At 41.4% G+C, this 17,137-nt stretch overlaps 1 protein-coding gene across 2 annotated transcripts in view; it reads right to left on the bottom strand.

Moving 5' to 3' along the window:
• The window catches only part of RPGRIP1L (RPGRIP1 like), a 75,763-nt gene that overhangs the window by 43,996 nt on the left and 14,630 nt on the right, over positions 1-17,137 (bottom strand). For both annotated transcript variants that reach the window (XM_036346034.1, XM_036346033.1), the window contains 3 exons: positions 6,952-7,057; positions 5,618-5,764; positions 4,500-4,573 (listed from right to left, as the gene is read on the bottom strand). In XM_036346034.1, the coding sequence (XP_036201927.1) occupies positions 4,500-4,573; positions 5,618-5,764; positions 6,952-7,057 (327 nt within the window). The remainder of the gene's footprint in view (positions 1-4,499; positions 4,574-5,617; positions 5,765-6,951; positions 7,058-17,137) is intronic.

Below are 17,137 nucleotides of genomic sequence, written 5' to 3'. Positions count from 1 at the left end.
CAGACTTAAATGAAATCCAAGCACAATATGTACTTTACCTATTAATGTAAAGAATATTCCTTTACATTTTCATTTTTAAATAAAGAACAAATATAATTTCTTTGTCTGGTGTAATTATATATCTCAAATGCATACATATATATATATACATGCATGTCAGTGTGTGTGTGTGTGTGTGTGTGCGTGCGTGTGTGTGATTATTAAAAACATGTACTACTCGGAAAAAAATTAGCATGATGAAATAGGCACAAGTATACATTATATCAGATGCCAAAAATTAGAAACAGTAGTGTTCCAATAGTATTAGTACCAGCAAAGAGATCACCAACAGTTAATCTGGCAGAAACATCAGAAGCTGTGTGTGTTTAAATTAAGAACAATTTAGCAGCCTGGTTTTTCCAAACCCACAAAATACTAGTGTAAATCAGCGTAAGTCAATCTGAATTTAGTCCACTGCTATCTTCCCTCTAAATTTAGGATTACATTCCACTGGAGTTTCATGAGGGATTCCTTTTGAATTTACTGTATTCCTCTGTGCTCGGAGCCATCTGTGCAGCTATAAATGGTGAGCCACATCTGGCTCCATTTTCTCGCTGAAGGCTGTGTACATGATTAGATCTGCATATGAGCGCAGCCTTTGCGAGCCTTTTACTCATGAAAATGTCTTTGTACATTGCCTACAGTGACAGCTGAGGGGATTCACAGTTGGTCGTGGTGCACATTTCACTGTTACATTGCGTTGCAGGAGTGACAGAGTGTCAACCTGCAGTGCAATGCCCACTGGAGCTTTGGGTCAGCACAGCGGAAACACGCACCCTGACCAACCACAGGGCCGGATGGAAACAGAGCTGAGCAGTTCATCTCCACCCTAGGATTGTGGTTCTTAGAGGAAAATTCCACTTATTCCAATCTCCCAGGGCATCCTAAGGAGACGGAAGTTTAAGCTCTACATCACCCCGAAAGAAGCCCACAGGTCCTTTAGTTGGGGCCTCCTGGAATTAAATCCATATCTACATCAGGGATATTTCACTTGTTGAAGGAGAAATGATGGCCCAGACGCACTCGGTTGGTTTCTGGGAGGCACACGGTGCTCACACATGATCACACGAGCCTTCAGATTCCTGGCAGGCTGCAGGGACAGCTCACTTCACAGAGACGGAGCACAGAGTCGGTGGGGTCAGCCTTGCTCCTTTAAGTTTTGAATAATAGGTGACCATCACATTGCAAAAACTTGATTCACCCAATTCTTAAAATGGTTAATGTCATCTTCAAAAATTAGACCAACTCTTTTTTAAACTATCGGCATTAGATTAGTCTCTCAGGGAGTTCATACCTTACAATCAGTCACCTTTACAGATTCTCTGGATCCAATCTCAAATGGACCGACTCTGAATTGGATGGTAGTGGGTGCAGAGGTCCCAAAGGGGCAGGGAAACCCATGTTTTCTGTTTTCCAGGTTATTCACATACAGGATTGCTGCAGGGCTCTTGCATTCATTAATCACATCACCCTAAAGCTACGCTAACCTCAAAAATGGGATGCAGCTTTACTATTTTATTGTGTAGAGTTTCTCTCTAACCAAATAAAAAGATGTAATTGCAAAAAATTTATTCTGGATTTTTAAACTGACATTTCTTAAAGCTATGCTTATGTCTTGGCATTGTATCCAAAATGTTTTAACATATTAAAAAAAGGCTCATTCCCAATACTAACATGAGGGTTTTATCTTACCAGATGATTCTCTAATATGTCATCTGTCAAGTAATAAACACATTCAAAATTTCATTTGAAAATGGAAGATGAGAATGCAATCTGCAAATCACATTTTTCTCCTGACAACGGGCCAATTTTGGATAACAAACAAATGCTCCCCTTTTACAAACATGCTATCACTATGACTAACCAAACCGAGAGTGTGTGCAGTTTTGGATGAGCGCTAGTTGTTGGCAATGATGAATAACAGTGCCACGAAACACAAGAGCTGTAAAGAATCTTAGGAATGATGCTGATATCTGCAGTTTATGGAGTTTTTGTTGAGTTTTGTAGTTTCTCCGACTTCTGAAAACATATATTTTAAAAAAACTATTACAGAATGTTATAGTTCTATTTACTATTATGTGTGTGCTCGCGGGGTTTTGTGCTTAAGTGGCAGGATTATTTTTTTGGACACAATGTTATGACACTCATTACACACATTTACTTCCATGTGCCTGACACAACATTCAAGTGTAAGCAGCATAATGAAGTCTGTTTAACGTAACAGAAAAAAAAATGTAGCTCAACCATAAAACATAAAAGACAAAAAGGCATTCAAAGTTATATTTACACTCTTAGATCATCTTCTAATACGAAAAGTTGAAGTTTCATGGTGATAAAGTAAAATGAGAAAAACATGTCTTTCTCAAAATTCCACTTATGCATTATTCCCACATAAGTTTTTTACTCCAAAAGGTATGTTCAGTAAATCCCCTAATTGGGAAGAAGTAGAGAATGTATAGGTAATGGCCAAATGGCACTTCTTTTCTTGTTTGGAGACTATGTTAAAATATTTGAAATGATAAGGTATTGAAGATAAAATCAATACAAAGGTCTGAATCTGACAGTTTTGTTACTCCACGAATGTTTCCCTTTCTCACACACAATTTTCCAATCCAATTAAAATCAGAGAGATAGTGAGGCATGGGGGGGGGGGGGGTGGCGGGGCGGGCGGAGAATCAAGTTTTAGAATCAAAAGAATTGGGTTTCAATCCTGCACCGGCGTCTCAGCAAAGCCCTGTGACTCTGTAATTTCCTCACTTATAAAACGTGAGGATAACATTCTCTCCACCATAGAATATGGTGGCTGTGTGATCTGTATACTGAAACTTGGATTTTTCAAACACACTTGGGTATAAAATATTTGGGTATAAAAAATATAAACCTACATATTGTTTCATAGAGCTGGAAATATGAAACAAGAGGTAGAAGAAATGCTTCCGGTGAAATGAATTAGGGGTCAGGAGAGGGACCAGAACAAGCACGAGGCCAAATGACCTGGATGAGGGTTTAAGGCAAATCCCACCAAAGATGCCGAGCCAGGCTGTCCTTGCTGGGGAGCCTCAGATATTATTTGACTGATGTTTGAACCTGCTCTGTGTAACCCTCAATATAACGGGCCACTGTGCAAAGATAAACACCGTAGTCAGGCAACAGAGATGATACATACCGTTGGAATGATGCCTAACATTAAGTTACATTTCTTTTCAAAGTAAAAACTAATAAGAACCTATCACCACACTCCTTAGATAGGATTTGTTTAATTTTAAAAATATACATTTAGTTTACAAAACATAAAACATAGTTAAAAAGTTAAAGATGTATCTGTAGATCATCTATTTTCTGATATTACAAAATATGATCAATAGAAGCAACTGCTGATATCAGCTCTAACATGTATATTTCAATGTATTTAAATTTAATTTCATGGGGGGGATGAGGACACATTTGTAATACCTTAACTAATAAAGAATTTAAAATATCAAAAAAAATTTAATTTCATGTACAGGTGCATTTATAATTTATTAGTATCATATACTAAACACACACACACACACACACACACACACACACACACACACACACCTGTGTCACTTAACTAAACTTAGCTGCGGAGTAGAAATCTGTTTCTAACATTACAAGAGATTTTTTTAAATACCTGAATTAGGAAGCAGATAAACAAAATTGAAACAGTTCTTTCAAATTTATCTTGAGATAGAAATGCTGTGCTACTCTTTGTAAGGCACAGAGACAACTGTAAGTGAACACTTTCTTTTCTTTTTCTTATTATTTTATTTTTCTTTATTGATTAAGGTATTACATATGTGTCCTTAACCCTCACCCCCCCTGGTGTCTGTGTCCATTGGTTAGGCTTATATGCATGCATACAGTCCTTTGGTTGACCTCTCCCCCTTACCCCCACCATCCCCTACCTTCCCTCTGAGGTTTGCCTCCACCAAGAGGCTCACTCTCAGCTCGCAGGCTGGGTAGCCCATTGGAAGAAGCAGGGGCTGGGAGAGACCTACAGAGGTTCAAGCACAAGCTCTGCTACCTCATACCTCAGAGCTTTAAGGGCGAGGGCAAGGTCTTAATTCTGTTTTAGTTTCACTGTCTGCAAAATGGGCATTTACAAAGCCTACATTTCCAGGCTGTTGTGAGCAATTTACCATAGTGTAGGTAGAGCGCTTAGCACAGGGCCTACTTGCTTATCGTCTGTGTTCAATAAACAGCAGCAGTTGTTACTGGTAACAAAGCAATCGTTTTCTAAGTTAACACATTGCCACTCAGGTTAAAGGACTTATTACCAATGCCCCCAAAAGCTTACTGACTTTTATAACATATATATTTCTTGCAATCACCTGTAGCTAATTTTTAAATAAATATTAGATGGCCTGATACCCAAGGCTTTGACAGACAAGATCTCAAGACAAGTGAATGAGAGAACACATGGTATTCTGACTTACCTGTTATAAAGTTTATCGTAGTTTTCCTTTAAAAGTTCCCGTTCCTTTTCCAAGTCATTAATTCTATCTTGCAGCTAAAATGGAAAGAAAATTACACATGAGGAGATTCTCATATAAAACCGCAGGGGGTAGAAGCACAGGAGAGGCAGCTAACATGGTTCAGTCTTGATTTCTAAATTGCAGCTGCTAACTAGGCCACTTATATTGTCTGTATTTAATTTAGAACTGATTTTTCCCCCAGTTGTTAAGTAAACATGAAATTAATATCTCTGTTTTAATTTAGTAGAAACGCATGCACTACTTTATGGCAACCTGTGCCAAAACTCAATCAAGAATGCGTTAAGAGCTTGCTGTTAATCTGGAGAAACACTCTTTTCGTTCCTCCCAGTGAATCCCATTGTTATATTCACTTTGTATTAATTTCCAATGGGCCCATAAAAAAGTAAAAGGATTAACTTTTCTTTTGGTTCGTGGCTCACAGAAATGTGTCAATCACTACTGACTTGAAGACACGCTTTCTCATGCCACCTGGAACTTACACAAAGCCAGCAGCACATCTTTTAGATATAGGAATGAAAAAATAAAATCGCAGCCCTAGCCAGCTTGGCTCAGTGGATAGAGCGTCGGCCTGTGGACTGAAGGGTCCCAGGTTCAATTCCAGTCAAGGGCACGTGCCCGGGTTGTGGGCTCGATCCCCAGTCGGGGGTGTGCAAGGGGGAAAAAAAATTTCACAAAATTGCTGACGTTGCAAAATACAACACCCTTCTCTTTAGAACCAAATATATTCCTATAACTTTGTTCTGGTTTTGCAAATGACTAATAAGCTTACAACCGAGGAGGCCGAGTTCCACAGGTAACCCGTTTCCAAGCGTTTTCTTTCTCCTCAACGACCTTTAATTCTCACGTAAACAGTGGCTCTCAGCACATGTGCAAGTATGTTTAGGCCCTGACTTGCCATGCCCATGACATGTGACTACGCTCTGCTGTGCTCACAGTGCCATGCATGTAGTTTAGATTTTTAAATGAACAGAATATTTGAAATGTCTCTATTTTACCTTCCCAAGCTGTCAGTTACAGAGCGGTTTTACGCAGCGGATGCGAGTGCTCCGGAGGCTTACCTCTTCGATCCTTCTCTCGGAAATCGTCACGGAGTGCAACTGTTTCTCCAGACGGCTGCACTTCACACGCTGCTCTTTAAGCTGCTGGTTCAGCTCATCTCCATTCGCCATCAAGGCATCGTGGCTGATCCGGAGAGATTTCTGCTTCTAAAAACCAGAAGGAAACTTTTAAAAAGTATTTTTGGATTATGATTTGAATAAGTGATTACAATTCTACAAATAAATTTACTCCTGAAGTTCATGTTACACTTCAAAAAAAGCAGAGTATCACCCCCTTGTCCCTGGGGACATGTTCCAAGACCCCCAGTGAATGCCTGAAACTGGAACAATAAACTGCAATAAAAGTTACGTGACTATGCTCTCTCTCTCTCTCTGATAACCAAGATGGCGCTTAAGTGACTAACAGGCAGGTGACATACACAGGGTAGGTTTGCTAGACAAAGGGATGATCCATGTCCAAGGCAGGGCAGAGCTCGAGGGCCCAAGATTTCATCACACGACTCAGAACGGTATGCAACTCAAAACGTATGAATTATTTCTGGGATTGTCCATTTAATATTTCTGGACTGCCGTTCACCATGGATAACGGAAACCGCGGGAAGCAAAGCCGCAGATCAGGAAGGACTACAAGACTGCTTCCTGTGAATTCTGCCCATCTGGAACGTTGGGAGTTAATTAATCCCAGAACCTCGGTTAATGATGCAGCGCAATACATCCCTCCGCTGGCACTTTCCTGGGGGCCACAGTCTTTATTAAAACGATTATGGGGATGAACAGTCCCAAGTACTGTCAACCTAAATAGTTAAAGTTTAAATAAACACACTGATAGTTGACTTGATGGGTACTCAAATATTCTTCTGATAATGGTAGTGACAAAACAAAGCAAAACACCACATCAAAGAGAGACTTCATAAAACCTGACTATTGGACTATTCATAACTTTGGTCTATCTTGGTATATCATAAATGCTTAGAATTGAAGATATATGCAGACACCTGTAAACCTTCAGTGCTATGTGCCACGTAAATGCAGATAAAAGGAGTTAAAAATAATTTTTCTTGGCATGAGATTATTTATGATAAATGTACTTGTTATTTTAAGATGACACAGATATTTATAAAAAGTCCAACCAGTTGGTTATTCCTTTAGGTATTAAGTTATAATAACACATAATATATAGAGTGAAATTATACAAAATTGGGAATAAAAAATAGTAATCTTTTAAAATTACGTTTTAGTATTATGACTATTTTACTTAAAAATATACACCTTGAACACTATTTTTGGAGCTTTGTGCATATGTATCACCACAATAAAACAACTGATCACAGTACCTCTTGAAGCTGAATAAATTTTCCTTCCATTACTGAAAGAGCATTGCTTTTCTCCACCAGCTGCTTATGAAGCTTAATCATCTCTACATTGTCCCGAATGTTTGACCTTCAAGGATGCGTTTAAGAAAAAGAGAGACAGAGCAAAAAAATTCAAGGCAAGAGAAAAAACAATCTGTGACGCAATCACAATGTTCCGTGGGATGTTCCCTGGGAGAAACGTACACACTTGCAGACCCGTCACCAAGGCTCTCCGTGTGTCACGCACCTAGGATTAGGTTCATTATTTAAAACCAACCAATCATCATTTCTGAACTTTATAAACTCACAGACTCTCAGAATGTGGAGGAAGCCCCAGATGTGATGGCTCCTGTCACCTACACCACGACGGATAACGTGGATTGAAGGGCATTTTACAGTGTCTGACGACGGTGCTAAAGGACACCAGTGTTAGCACAGAAATGGTTCCACCAGCCTTGAGGCTTATCCTCCCTCTTCCCCCAAATGAAAAATGTGCGTACAGCACCCATCTTCCCACACGCCCTCCAACAAATGGTATCATAAGATTACAATTGATTGGAGTTTCCTCCTGGAGTTTGAACTTTTCAAAATATTTCCAAAAAAAGTGACTTAGCGTTTTATACTAATAATGCCTAACGCTGGCATTTAAATACGTTGCAGATGTGCCGTTCGCTGTAAGAGATCATTTAACGTCCACAGGGTATATAGAAATTCTATATGTGCAAGACTAGTTTGTATTTTTCCTACCGAGATTAAAGCAATGTAGAATTTAACAGGAAGATCTTATTAAAGGTTAATCATAGATCTAAATGAATACCTGTTTCAAAAGGCATTTCTTTTCCTGACAGAGAAAGGTTCCTTAATTTAATGCATTTTATATTCAAAAGTTTAAGAAGTGAAGCTGTGTTTTACACTTAATTTTTAAAGGAAAATAAACGTTAAAAGTTTCAATTCAGAAAACGTTTTCAGTATTTAGAGTAAGTAATTTTGCTTCCAGAACTTATCTAGTGTACACATATTGGAAAAATTGTCACAACGCCCTACTGGAACCAGAGACTGGACTACAAAGCTCACACATCTGTAAACCAGCTGAGGACTTGAAATACTTAATTTTCCTCTTTGATATTTGAAAGTTCATTGCATTTTGGCATTGGACAGTCAGTTGTCCTCACACAGAAGATAAACAAGTCCAAGAGGCTGGCTCTTGCTCAGGGTACAGTCTTAACACAATGTTAAATCGTTACGTGTGTAAACATGTTATCTAGTAGTTCTGAGCACACACTCAACAGTGCCCTCATTACTCTTCCCCTGGGCATTATCTTCACTCTCAAAAGAGATAATATTAAAACATTAAATATGGAGAAAAAATATATTTTGTTAAAAAAATTCCCATTTTTTCATATTTAGAAGTCAAAATAAGATTTATCTTTTTCCCCCCAAAATTACTTGGTTTGACCACTCAACAGTGAGTGCCATTTATTGATATGGGAGAACAGAATACTATTCAAATCTTTCCCTATGTTTTCAATTGTCCCTGATATGTCATTTTTCTTAGTTTTGAGTATGATAATATTTTCAAGAAGATATGCAGGTTGGGGGAAAAGTAGGTTCACACTTGTTTGTATAGAAAATAATACAGTAATTAATAAATTGTAATACAAGAATAAACTCTGTGTTTTGTGTACTCACAACAATATACTTTTGCCACAACCTGTGTATGTCAAATACCTATATCATAAAAGGCCTGTGGTCATCATGCCGTAACGGCAGAATGCCCAAACAACTGGCAAGGCAGGGCCTGTGTGGGGCTGGCGGGGCCTGTGTGGGGCTGGCGGGGTTTGTGTGGGGCTGGCGGGGCTCGTGTGGCGGAGGCAGGGCCCACGGCTTGTGCAGGGTGGGTCTGGGACTCGCGTGATTTCACGCGCTGGGCCTCTAGTATTTAAATAATAACGATTGCTTCATGATGTTAATAAAGAATTAAACCCCAATAACCCATTAAGGCACACAGGACCATAGAAATCACAGGTTAATGTTGAATTTTCTTTGTATGGCAAAGGCCTGTAAGTATAGCCAGAACTTTCAGTGGCTTAATTGGTGGTTTCTCGAATATTTCCCTAAACTCTTTGGAGTTTAGACTTTTCAAAGTATTGCCAAAAGGGACTTAGTATTTTCTGCTAATAATGCCCAACAAGTGGGCACCAATGACAACTGAGTAGCAGTTCCCGCCCAGCAACAATACGCGGTGCTTTAGATAAAAGCCAGCTTGCCAGGAAGGACCCCGATCTGAGCACCTGCCAGTGGTGAACAATGACTTTTAAGTGTGAGTTTGAGGGCTGTTGACATAACAGTCGTTGTGACTGGATGTTCTGAGGGCTAACAGTGAGAAGGACGACTCCCTGACTTGCTGAGTCAATGATATAATAAATAAAAGATGAAATCAACCATTTAATTAATGTTGCCTGGCCTTAAGAAGGTGGACAGTGAAAAATAATCTCAAACCTGATAATCAACTCAACGCTCTTACACAGATGAAATATGGTAAAAAAAATAAGGGTGGGCGCTGACTGGCGTGGCTCAGTGGTTGCAGTGTCAGCCCATGCATGGGAGGGTCTCCGGTTCGATTCCCGGTCAAGGGCATGTACCTGGGTTGCAGGTTCGATCCCAGGCTCTGGCTGGGCATGTGCGGGAGGTGGCCCAGCAGTGTGTCTCTCACACCGATGTCTCTCTCTCTCCTCTCTTTCTCTTTCTCTCCTCCTACCCCCTCCTTTCTATTTTCTCTAAAAATCAATGGAAGAAATATCCTCAGGTGAGGAGTAACAACAACAAAAAGAAGCGAGAGAGGGGAGATGGCAGGCCAGGTCGCAGAAAGCTGATGCACAAGGAATGCGAACCAGTCATTGGTAAGGGCGGTCCTAGGCCTCTGCGCGGGAACCAGGCCCCAGGCCGGTGCCTCTGCAGAGCGGAGGCGGCTGGCTGAATGGGCAGAGGGTGAAGTGACCTCCCCCGCTGCATGCCCTGGGGTGGGAACATCAGGTCTTCAGGATGCTGACACTCTAATGCAGCGGTTCTCAACCTGTGGGTCGCGACCCCTTTGGGGGTCAAACGACCCTTTCACAGGGGTCGCCTAAGACCATCAGAAAACACATACATAATTACATATTGTTTTTGTGATTAATCACTATGCTTTATGTTCAATTTGTCACAATGAAAATACATCCTGCATATCAGATATTTACACGACGATTCATAACAGTAGCAAAATGACAGTTATGAAGTAGCAACGAAAATAATTTTATGGTTGGGGTCACCACAACATGAAGGTTGAGAACCACTGCTCTAACGGGAGGAACAGTGCACAGTAAAAACAGCCGGCTGAACTCTGACAGCCCTGCACCGGCTCATACATGCTGCCTTACACACGGTGAAATGATCTGCAAACAGATAGCAAGCATGTCAATTAAATTCTTTGTAAAAATAAACTTCTCAACAAACAGTTTCAAAAACCCCCACTCTGAACAATTAAGTTGGAAAAATACAGGTTCGTTTCTCTCTTCTTTTGAACAGACACGTTAATTAGAACGATGATAAAATCTTCTAAAACTATGAAGAGAGTTGTTGGCCCATCTCTAGATTGAAAACAAACTGAAATAAATTAGATTTTATGTTGAAAAAAGTAACACAGCTCAACAACCTATGTGCCAAGTTTCGCTCCTAATTTGAAACAGTCGAGCAATAAACTCTGAAAAGGAACCTCTGATGGAAGCCCCGAGAACACTTGCCTGCAGCCCTGCTACCGGTGCCACAATCAATCCAGAAACCAGAGCTCGGATTCGAGGGGGAGGAGAAACTCCACATACTGTCGCTTCTAATATGCCATCTTACGGAGAAAAAAATCCCTGCTTTGCTGAGTTTCTGACACTTCCTCTCCCCGTCCCTCCTTCCCCCACTCCCCACCCCCACTGACATTCCCTTCTGGCTGCAGTGAGGACAGGGAATGCTTAAAACACGGCCGCTTGATTTTTGGAGGTAACAAAGTTATGATCTGGTAGTTACCACCGTTTACAAGTGAAGGCTCTGGAGTACAGAAGCGAGGCTATGAGAGTCTGGGAAGTGGTGGCGTAAAATCTGTGTGAGAGAGAATAGAGAGGCTCTTTTTTGAGTAACAGTTTCAGGCTAAGTTTGGGGGATAAAGTTGAAAATAACCTTAGGATGAAAAAAACTCTACTTTTTTTTTTTTTTTTTTTTTAACACTGGCAGACATTCTGCAAGTGGCTTGCTGAAAGAAATGCAGGTCACTCCCAGCTCCTGTGAGGCCTACAGAGAGAACCATCGCTAGCAAGGCCTCCCTTGTGAATAGGATTACGGGGGTTGCTAGGAAGTTACGGTTCCACTCTCGCTGCTACTTGAGTTCACAGCGAACAGAAAGCCCTGATGGAAGACCGCCCACAGGCAAACATGTCTGTGCAGGTTTACCCGGATCACATCCTCCTTGTGGCGCTGGGTCACAATGTGAATCAGAACGCGGTCTTGTCTTCCTCGCACACCCACGGAGGATGGAGGGGACAGGCACGTAGCCAAACTCTCCTGACCGTGGGGCGCACCCCGAGCGGCTGGGAGGGGCAGCAAGCAGTCAGCCCTGGCTCATCTGTTATAGGGGACTGTTTTGAGGCTCAAGCTTAATGGATTCCAACTAGTAATGGGAATCTGAGAATTAGATCCAATACATCAAAAAGCCCAACGGGAAATGTAGGTTAATTGCCAATTTAGTTGCAAAAGTGAACCAAAGGTTTTGTATCGTTTTTATTTCTTGATGGAATTTTACCTAGACAGCGATACAGGTTATTTCACCATTATTAGAAGCAATAGTTGATATGATACAGTCTTCGATGAATTAAAAAAAGAATTAAATTAATACCACCTATTTAGTAGAAAAAAAAATCTGTCATAAACACAAGGTCCCTAGGAGTTCAAGTGGCTGTTGTTTTAAAGGTAGAAGAGACCTCGTACCCAGTTCAGTCTCCATCTCAGGGTTGAGGGGTTACCTGAGGCTACGAGACATAATGAATTCCAGAGTCCCTAAGCGAGGGAGCCAGCACTCACGTCCAGTTCCGAGAGGAGCCTGCCCCATCTTCTAAGTGCTCCTTCCTGAGGTTCCTGAGGTTGGCTTGCCCTCCACTCTCATGGACGCACGCACGAATACGTGACTATGAATTGTGACAACTTCTGTGGTTTGTATAAAGTGCTGAGAAAATATGTCAAGTTGCTATCACTTAAAAGATCTTACATCGTATTAATAATAAAAAGCACAGGGATAAAAGAAAAAGGAATCTGAGTGATACTTTTCATTGGGCGAATTCTAAAGTATTCAAAATAGTAAGAGCTTGGTGAATGTGTTTTTAAAAAAGTGACAGATCACTGCCCCGTATAATAATAATGTTTGCATGGTTACCCTGGCCCTCGTTACCCTCCCATCCCAGGGCCAGATGTGCCCTCTCAATTAGGGGGTGGGGCAATCAGACCAATCCAAATTGAGGGACATTTTGCAAACAGCTATGAATGGGCTCCAGAAGACTGGGCAACCACTCTAGAAGCCAGGAAACCTAAGACATGACAGTTAAATACAATAGATGAGCCTTGATTGGACACTAGATTAAAAGAAAGCAAAACAACCCCCCCCCCCCACTATTTATTTATAAATCCTCACCTGAGGATATGTTTTTTTATTGCAGCCTAATGGGAATCGAACCCACTACCTTTTGGTGTATGGGATGATGCTCCAACCAAATGAACAACCCAGCCAGGACAAAAAATAAATAAATAAAACCCCAATAGCAAAACACAAAAAACCCAGCTATTTAAACAAAACAGCTATTTAGGACATTCTTGGGCCAATGGGAAGTTTGAAGATGGATTGAGTGTTAGATGCTGCTGCTCCGTCACTCACTGTTCAGTGCCCTGGATGTGACAGCTGCCCTGTAGTTACGTGAAGACAATGAGGAGTGTGCAGAAGGTGAAGTGATACGCGTGCTGGACTCAGGCCTGAGAGGGGTGAGGGGCGGGGGCAGGTTCACGTAGGAGCAGGCAGAGTGCCGGGCAGGCTGTGTCATTCACAAATATGCAAAGGGGCGAAGGGATGTGAGTCTTCCCACAACTGTCCTCACAACTTCTCTATAGGTTTGCAATTTTCAGAATGAAAGAGGGGGAAGAACTTAAGAGGGAAGCCACCCTGTGCCGGTGCCCAGGGGGAGATGGAGCCCAAAGCCACGCTGTGTCTTCGCGGCGCGGCTGCAAAGGCTGCTTCAGGGCCTGAGAGTTTGCTCTCAACCAAAGGGCAGAGGCAAGCCAGAATGTCTGAGACGTTTATGGGGTAAATTCCCTCCACTGGGACGTTATGGCACTTCCATGATTTTAATTAAGAAGATAAACACCCTCACATGTGCTTGAAAAAGAAACACAGTACGAACTAGTTACATAATCAGTAGGAGTATAAATAGTTTTGGAGTTGAAAAAGTCAATAAAAGGTAAAACCATCCTGATTTTAATGTTCACGTACATGTGCTCACTGGTTACTGCTGTGCATTTAATCTAAGACGGCCTTTTTAATAAGCAGAAAATGTGCATTTTTATATTGTTTAAATTTTAATATGGACTTTTGTTCAAAACAACACAGACATTCAGGCTACTTGTAAATGATACAAGATTTTCTGCTAATGAGGCATTATGTAGAACATATGCAAAAATCACAGCTCAGTCTTCCAAAATAGACCACAGTAACAAGAAAAAACACGATTTTAATAAAAAGGAGCAGCACTGGGCTTTTACTTCAAAGCAATTAAGGGCTTTGGATAACCAAAAGTTTATGTCAAGCCGATGCCAAACCAAACTGGTCTATTAAACCCAGACTGTGAAGAGTTTCTATAATATTCTGTGAGAGGGCTCTTTGCCATGATACCCGCCCGCGCGCTGCAGATTACAGCTATGTTGGGTTCATGTTTGAAAACAAGGAGTCCAACATCCAGATCAGACTTCTAGAATTTCAAATCTGAAATAATGTATCCGTGAAAGACAAGTTCAAATATGTTTTCCATTTTGTAATTTTTCTCTACAGTAAATTATACCAAGTTTTATATTCTCCCCAACATTTTTTTCAACAGTTTTCCATTAGTCTAAAAAAAAACCAACCCCAAACTGCTGTTACACATAAAACTTTGAGCTATGTGTAAACATATAAGAAAAAAAGAAGACCTGAAGCCCCTTATTTGAAGTCATTTCTTTAGTTTTCAACAACTGTATTTCAAGAAACGACATGCCGTTCACTTCAGGTACCTTTCCTATTCTAAGGAAATAATATGTAATTTTCAATTTTATAAAATCAGTGAGGTAGGGTACAAATTGGCTTATCACTTTGGCTTTGGCAAACAAAAGTACCTTTACCTGTAATTCTTATTTTGTCTTACTTATTATTTATTTACTAGAGGCCCGGTGCACGAAATTCATGCACGGGAGGGAGGGTCCCTCAGCCTGGCCTGCACCCTCTTGGAACCTGGGATCCCTCGGGGGATGTCGGGCTTAAACCGGCAGTCGGACATCCCTCTCGCAATCTGAGACACTGCATGCACCAGTGACCATACTTTCTATTTTCCCCATCTTATGGGTGGAAAAACTGAAGCAGAGAGATAGATAGATAGATAGATAGATAGATAGATAGATAGAGAAACATCAATGTGAGAGAAACGATTGGTTGCCTGCTGTATGCGCCCCAACCAGGGATTGAATCTCCAACCTTTTGTGTGTGTGTGTGTGTGTGTGTGTGTGAATCTTCACCCAAGGATATTTTTCCATTGATTTTTAGAGTGGAAGGAAGGGGGAGAGACAGAGAGAGAGAGAAACATCGATGTGAAAGACACATTGATTGGTTGCCTTCCACATACTCCCCCCGACCAGGACTGGGAATTGAGCCTACAACCGAGGTACGTGTCCTTGACTGGACTTGAACTCGGGATCCTTCAGTCCGAGGGATGGTGCTCAAGCAACAGAGCCACACTGGCCAGGCCACCAGTTCAGTTTTTAAGGTAAACGGCTCTTGTACATGTAGGTGTCTCCTGCTGACAATATTTAGAGAAAACGTGTGTACTGTGTGTTACTGTTTCTTGTGCTGATCTAGTCCAGCACTGAGTGACTGTGGGATCTCCCTTTCATTTGCTACTGAACACTAGTCTGGACGGTCAGACCCCTTTGAAGGGGGAAGAGCAAACAGTGTGGGTGCTACCCCTTGGGAATTTAAGAACTATGACAGAAAGTGAAGCTCTGGGGATGGGCTCCAAGCATGGGTGTGGCCTAAGTGCAGACGGTTATCTTCAGATAATATCCTAAACACGGTTGTGGGCAGCAAGGATCACCGCACTGGCGCTGGGGTCTGGCCCTTCAGCCTGTTCCAGACAAGGAAGCTTGGCTTGCTCTTCCGAGAAGGCCAAGCCTGACTCGGTTCTTCGCAGGAACATGAGTACGTCCTACGCATTCAGCTGGTTCACAGCCAGGGTTCAAATGATACCCCTAATATATATCGATTTCTCAACACTATTCATGTTTCTCTTGCTCTGCACTTAGAAGAATATACAATATCACAAAACATATAGAATTTTATGATATAATTTAATTTTACACATGACTTTTAGAAACAGAAATTATTGGAGATAGTACTAATCTGTTAAATCTCTAAAACTTGAAGTTTTTCATATATATATATATATATTTTAAATATATTTTATTGATTTTTCACAGAGAGGAAGGGAGAGAGATAGTGAGTTAGAAACATCGATGAGAGAGAAACATCGATCAGCTGCCTCCTGCACATCTCCCACTGGGGATATGCCCGCAACCAAGGTACATGCCCTTGACCGGAATCGAACCCGGGACCCTTTAGTCCGCAGGCCGACGCTCTATCCACTGAGCCAAACCGGTTTCGGCAAGTTTTTCATATATTTTTAATCCCACTTTATTTTTTTAAAACAAGTTTCCCAGTATGTATCATTTCTTAGCTCTTTCAAATAGTTCCATGTAGGTTAGTTTGCTAAAGGAACTGAAATTCTGAACCTGAAATGAAAAGTGGAAAATCGTCCCTGGTTTGTGTAACTAAGATACCAGCCATAAAAGCGTGGTGTCACACAAATCGGAAAGGGGAAAGCGAGGGTCTAGGTCTGGTTTACAGAAAACATTAAGAGAGGAATAAGACAGATGCAGCGGATGCCACGTGCAGGCCTCACCTGGACTCCAACACACAGCAGAAGGACACCTCCAGGGACGTTCGACTATCAACTGGTTATTGACTAATATCAAGGAATCGCTGTTTTTGTCAGGTGTACATGCATGTGGTTTGTCAGGTGTGATATGGCATGGTGGTTTGTCAGGTGTACATGCATGTGGTTTGTCAGATGTGATATGGCATGGTGGTTTGTCAGGTGTACATGCATGTGGTTTGTCAGGTGTGATATGGCATGGTGGTTTGTCAGGTGTACATGCATGTGGTTTGTCAGGTGTGATATGGCATGGTGGTTTGTCAGGTGTACATGCATGTGGTTTGTCAGGTGTGATATGGCATGGTGGTTTGTCAGGTGTACATGCATGTGGTTTGTCAGGTGTGATATGGCATGGTGGTTTGTGGTGTACATGCATGTGGTTGTCAGGTGTGATATGGCATGGTGGTTTGTCAGGTGTATATGCATGTGGTTTGTCAGGTGTGATATGGCATGGTGGTTTGTCAGGTGTACATGCATGTGGTTTGTCAGGTGTGATATGGCATGGTGGTTTGTCAGGTGTACATGCATGTGGTTTGTCAGGTGTGATATGGCATGGTGGTTTGTCAGGTGTATATGCATGTGGTTTGTCAGGTGTGATATGGCATGGTGGTTTGTCAGGTGTACATGCATGTGGTTTGTCAGGTGTGATTTGGCATGGTGGTTTGTCAGGTGTACATGCATGTGGTTTGTCAGGTATGATATGGCATTGTGGTTTGTCAGGTGTATATGCATGGTGGTTTGTCAGATGTGATATGCATGGTGGTTATGCTAAAAGAAAATTCCTTATCAGACAGAGATATATACTACAGTATTTACAGGTAAGATGGCAAGATGTCTGGCTAGGGCTAATATTTGAAGAAAATAAAGGTGAA

The sequence above is a fragment of the Myotis myotis genome, unplaced genomic scaffold (genome assembly GCF_014108235.1).
Source record: "Myotis myotis isolate mMyoMyo1 unplaced genomic scaffold, mMyoMyo1.p scaffold_m19_p_19, whole genome shotgun sequence".
NCBI lineage: Eukaryota > Metazoa > Chordata > Mammalia > Chiroptera > Vespertilionidae > Myotis > Myotis myotis.
Note: the sequence above shows the minus strand (reverse complement) of the source record. Positions and strands in the feature narration are given on the sequence as shown.